General features: G+C 46.9%; 1 protein-coding gene across 1 annotated transcript; it reads left to right on the forward strand.

The window, feature by feature from the left end:
• The first annotated feature begins 3,996 nt into the window (after nt 1–3,996).
• On the forward strand, nt 3,997–6,109 carry LOC108029401 (uncharacterized). The gene is made up of 2 exons (XM_017101632.3): nt 3,997–4,478; nt 4,545–6,109. The coding sequence occupies exons 1-2, from the start codon at nt 4,104–4,106 to the stop codon at nt 6,015–6,017; spliced, it is 1,848 nt and encodes a 615-aa protein (XP_016957121.1). The 5' UTR covers nt 3,997–4,103; the 3' UTR covers nt 6,018–6,109.

The following is a 6,109-nucleotide window of genomic DNA, read 5'->3' on the forward strand; positions in this document are numbered from 1 at the left end:
GATCAGCACAGACAGATTTATCAATGTTTGTATTGGTATATTTAAAATGATAGGAACATTAATAAAAGTTAATAATGCATATGTAAGCTCATTCAAGGCAAGTTCCACATAAGAAAGCAACGTAAATTTATCCCTGAAAAGCATCATTACTTAGTTTCGTTTTTCGCGGTCCTTAGATTACATATAATTTTTTGCACTCTTGCTTCGCTGACCCATCCCACTGTGCTGCGGTCAGGCAACTTTGTGGTGGCCACTCGAGCAGGCCAGTGTGCTCGGCGTGATAAGGCCAACAGAGCGGTCAAATATGGCGCTAACATTATTACCCTGAGCCGAAGGATGTCTGTGTTTGCGGGTCGGAATCGGATCGAGCGTGTGAATGCGGCAAGGTAAGCATAAAGCTACATATATGGATTTACCAGAATTGGCTGCCCTACTGTGGATTTTGGTTGAAAGAAATGTAATACAGAAGCCAAGGCCTTAGGCAAACAATTTTAAAATTAAAGGCATTGCTTCTTGATGGGCTTTATATGTGGTATTTTGAACTAAATCCCTTACTCTCATAAATAACTCAAATGGTTCTCCCAATTTCGTCATCCCTACTCTTTTTTGTGCTCCCCTGCACTCTATTTTTTCCCGGCTTTTTGTTGCCACCACATCAGTTTTCCATTGTCTGCTTATTTATAACCCATCTATACCATACTACACTGCATTTCGAACATTTATCATTCCTAATTACTGGCACTAAGCTCTGATTGATCTACTCCTCGCGAGACTGAGGACGTGCCTCTGAATCTGGATTTATAGGCGGTGGGGCAGCAGATGCACACGATGAAGGAACAGCCCAGTTGCCGCGCCTCATTGCTAATTTTAATATTATTTTTGGAAATCTTATAAGAGATTTCCCCTTTACACTGCGCCTTCCTCTTCGGTTTTTTGCCTAGCTGCTTCTTTGATGCCCCGAACTGTTGATGTCTTTATTGCAGTTGGTATGTGCTGCTGCTGTTCGCCTTATAATTTCCATTCCGTGTGCATTCAGCAGCAGCTCAGCCCGCGGATCTTCATCGGATCGCTGGCATCTTCACGGGGCTTTGACTGTCTATAATTGGCTTGTCTGGGCCTCCATCTGACAGAAGGGGAACTCGTGTGCGGGTGCGGACTTTTAATCAAGATCAAGCGTGATAAATTGAGGTCTCCATGGGAATCGAGGAGCTCTGGCATTGATTGAGCAACTGGTGGTGGAGCCCTGCAACCGGAGTACTTCACTCACCGGGCAGCAAATACAATTGGACAGCATTAATCACTATTTAAAATAGTTACGTACGGAGAGGCAGTCCAAAATTATTTATATCACTTGCTCGGGAAATTAATTTAAAATAATATAGAGCTAGGTTACCTTAAAATATTTAACAAACACATCCTGTCGTGCTGTATCTTTGCGAAACAGTACTCGCCAGGAGTTTTAGGAAATGCAATAGCCTAGTTTCCTATTTATACCCTTGCCAGGGGTATATTGATTTCAGTCAGCAGTTTGCAACGCAGTAAAGAGACGCTTCCGACCACATATCAAAGTTTTATTTCTAGATTCCTCGAAGCGTTTCCTCATATTTTAAATTTTTACGACTTTCGAATTAACTTTAATAAGAATCGGATTTGATTCTAAGATATAGCTGTCAAGCAAACGGTCAGAGAAAAAATATTTATATAATATATTATAAATATTTTTTTAATATCACTGAAGCTAGAAACAATACTTAAAAATGTAAAATGTTGTTTCTTATAACTGCAAGGTTTTATAAACTTCGGTTGTCCGAAGTTAACTTCATTTTTGTAACTTTATTTTTTGTTGGTATAGTCAATCTGCATAAACATGCAATTTAAAAATTGATACGATCGATAGTTCAAAACTATTAAGTTGCCGTTCTGTAAATAATTGTTGATAATAATCAAAAGCAATTCACGCATTTTTCTGAAATTTTGTCAATGGTAAATTTCCAAAGAATGAACATAAGATTAATATATGACCACGAAGTGGTGAAATTATCTGTTGGTAAGCCCCAGAAAATGTTTTACAGATCCACTAGCAGACATACTAGCAGATCGGATCCCTTGGGAGTGCGCCATATACTTATACCCTTCGATTTCCTGACGCATTTCTCAACCTGGAGATGCACAGGCCATAATAATGAGCCGCACATCACTCGGAATGCGATGGAGCAGAAATCAAAAGCAGTACTGCTGTTGCAACATAAACAAATGCGATTATAAATCGTGGGGCTCACCGCCGACAAAGAGACTCTGTGGCTCTGAAAATCCGATTGTCAGTCAGCGCCTTCTGCATTCCAAGGCGTTTTTGAGCGTCTGAAGTGGGTTCTAAGAAACTTTCGCAAATGTGCGTGGTGTTTTCTGCATATAAATTGCGGGAATACACAGATATGCTCACCCGAACGACTGTGTGTCAGTTCATGAAACAATGCAGTGAGGGACACAAAGGCCCCTTGACAGGGGCTAATAGCTAGGGTCAACAATTAAACTCATTCTGTCCGTCTCGAATGACTCTCTGGGCCCCGTTCCCCGGAGTTCGGGGACTGGGACTGTCTATCCGCGTGGCTGACAACTGCAGCGCCATCTATTTGCAATGCATTAATTTTAGATCGCCCCGGAAAATCGACCCTCGGCTTACTTGGGCACTGGCAGCAGAAATTCAAATTCAAACACAGGAAAAATCAATCGCCCGCACTGTCAGTGCGCCCGCATTTTCCGTTTCACTCCGTTCCGGAGCTGCTCGTTTTGTTTTCTGTCGTATTTTCATTTCATTCCATCTGATTTTATTTCGGGCACGGGCTACCACATTTCACCTTCCCCGGGAGTCGATGGCGCGCCAACTATGTAAATATTTGTCACGACCGCATGACAATATTTGTTCAGACCTTGATTCACTTTTTACGCGGGACAGACCTGGATGGAGTTGTGTCCAGAGTGACAGTAACTAACCGAAGCATTTATGTTAAGGTGTCGGCTATGCAAATATTTATGGGTCTTCATTCTATTAAAATTAGTTTGAAAAACTAATTATGTTGCATATCTAAATCATTGAGTGGACAAAAAACGTTTGTTTTCATTTATGGTCGAGGCATAAAAAGTTAGTAAACGTTTAACAGCTGACAAAAACATACACCAAAATTGTTTTTATCATAGATGCTAGAATAATAAATTATTATTAATTTAAAAAAACCGATTCCACCAGCTTCAAAGCTAATATTTGTAAAATAAATGATATTCTAGATGCTACAACTGCACTTTCTGCCGACTTTGTTTTCTTATGTCTTCTGCTAGAGAGCACTATACAAAGTATAACGAAGGAGATGTAGAGGCCCTCACTTTCGTTTGTTGATTTGGCGCAGTCGCTTGTTGAAATGTGCATCTTGTCCCCAGTGCATTTCCGCTCGGAATGCATCATAAAAGTATTTCAAATTAACAGTAGTAAATCAGGCAGCAGCCATAAAGTGAGCGGTGCGCGGGCGGGACAGAAATTGTTGGGTAAACAAATATCGACATCAGCATGCGTGCTTGTCCTCTGATAAATATGCATTTTCCCCGCCCACTCAGAACGCCATTCGAACAGCAGAGCACCGCGGCACGTCAGCAATGCAGCGATGCACTTGTCCGGGAAATCTGTCGCCGCTGACAAATCCCAGCGGCAGGTGATTCGAGTTTCAGTCGACGGGGGAAGTGAACAGCGGTGACATACCGCAACTGGCGGCGTTGTCCTAATTTAATTAATGAATTCCGGTTATGATAATACATACAGTATTCGAACTAACCCAACTAATGTGTTGTGCGTTACCACAGCGTACACGTAATGTATAGATTTTGATTTGGAACATGTAATCAATAGATTTGGAATAAAGTAGGAAGACAACCAAGGAGCCTAATAACCATTTTTTAATACTTCAAGTTTTAATTTATCTAAATGATCCAAGAGTGAAGTAGAAAAAACTCACCAGTAGCTCACCAGTAGTAGTAGAGGCACCCATCTAATTTTTTCCGGCTGATCTACACACAATATCCACTTTTGAACTTCTCAAATCCAAAATTCAGCCAGAATGTTTTCGAATGATTCGTCGGGAACCTTGCCGCCACAGCCGCCGAAGTGTCCGTGCCACCTGCCGGATCGGCGGGACTGCGGCGAGCAGAACAGGGAACTGCACTTGGAGTACCGCCGGCTGGACATCGAAGACGTGACCGACAGCGTGATGAAGGTCATGAGGATCTGCGGTCTGCGGCCCTGGGAGGTCAAGCGCAGTGCGGGAGTCATCAAGCGATCCCTCAAGCACTACGAAGAGGTCGTCCAAAGGATCGATCGGATCCCTAGGAAGCGGTTCGCCAAAGAGAGCTTTCTGCACGGACTAGCCCACGAGGCACAGATGTCCCGCATGGATGCCCAGATGGCCTACGCAATTGTGAAGCGAGCCTTCAAAGTGGGTACTTAGGAAACCTGCTTTGAAAATAACACAAAATATATATGTACCTTTTATCTTCCCAAGGCCTTCTACCATGGCACGGGGATGGGGGGTCGTCGCTACGTCTGCCTGCAGGATAAGATAACCCACGCCTCGGAGTGCCTCTGGTTGCATGCTGCTCGACGCACGGCCCAGATCCACGCGGCCCTGGCCGGACTCATGTACTCCGAGGAGCTGCTGTTCGAGGAGCGGATCGAGTGCGTCTACAAGAACCTCTTCGACGTTCTGCAGACGCGAGTCCTCTGGGCAGACAACATGACCTGCACCTGCGGCCAGGGTACGGCTACCCAGTCGCGTGTAGTCTCCAACACTGCCTCCTCTGTAACGACCCAGATGGAGGTGCTCTACGCCAGGCAAAACATGGGCGCCAGTAGTGCCCCCTCGAAGACCTCCACCCGAGCACCCACCCAGAAGCCATCAGTGGCTGTTAGCACCGCCTCCTCGCGGCACAATCACAGCCTGAGGAGGGGCGACCAAACCATGTCCAACAAGAGGACTCCGGTGAGAGGCAGCAGCACCACCTCGGCCAGCCAGCCCAAGTGCAACTGCCCGCACCTGCGATGTTGCCGGGAGAACGGGGAAGCCCGGGAATCGCCGGAGATCACGGCGGAGTGCAGCCAGGGACCGTACATCTGCCGATGGCTGCCCTTCACCGATGAGGACGAGGAGTTCCCCGAGCACCGAGTGCCATTCCCGCCCCTGGAGGTGGTGTGTCCACCCTGTCCCAAGGAGGATCTGTCCTGCGACTCCGAGTGCACCTGCACCTGCCAGGTGTGCACCTGTCGTGCGGCCTTCGATGACGGGGCTGGTGAGCAGGAGGAGCAGCTGGGCGAGAAGTTGTCCAAGACGGGGCTGGAGGATCAGGACACGGACTTCTGCTATGTGGCTCCCTTCCGGGGGAGCAGTGTCGAGAGGATGGCCAGGCTGAAGGAGAGGGAGAAGCTTCTCCAGGTGGAGGAGGAGCTTGAAGAGGTCGAGGAGGAGCAGGACGTCCAGTACGGCTGCACCTGCGAGTTTAAGCAGCATGCCTATCCACACCTCTTCACCTACTTCACTCCCTTTGGAATAAAAAAAGAGGTGGAGGGGGAGCCCAAGCCAAAGGTGGAGAAGGTTGACCTGGTGGAGGAGGAGAGTGAAAGTGAGGATCTGCTGTCCAAGCCGCCGCCACAGGGCGTATCGCTGGACACCTACCGCTGCTGGGTGAAGCCCACCTCGAGCAGCCACTCCAGCCAGCAGACGAAGCCGCCACTCGTTGTGGTTCTGGGGGAAAAGGCCAAGCCCAAGTTCCAAATCACGGTCAAGGAACAACACCATTCCAACCAGAAGGCCTCTGCTCCGCCAGCCCCTCCACTGCCCAAGGCCCCTGTGCTGCCCAACAAACCAGCTCCTACTCCCGCTCCCGCAAAGCCTCCAGTAGCCCCCCAGAAGGCTGAGGAACGGGATGAAAAGCTCACCAAGGAGGACATCCTGGACATCATTGGCTTGAGGTTTAGATAGACGACTATTTTCTTAAAGTGCCATCCCTGATGTGCTTGAGTTAATGTGTGTAAAACTCCATATTAAAGTACTGAAATATGTAATTTATAAGA

The sequence above is a fragment of the Drosophila biarmipes genome, chromosome 2R, assembly GCF_025231255.1.
Source record: "Drosophila biarmipes strain raj3 chromosome 2R, RU_DBia_V1.1, whole genome shotgun sequence".
Classification (NCBI taxonomy): Eukaryota; Metazoa; Arthropoda; class Insecta; order Diptera; family Drosophilidae; genus Drosophila; species Drosophila biarmipes.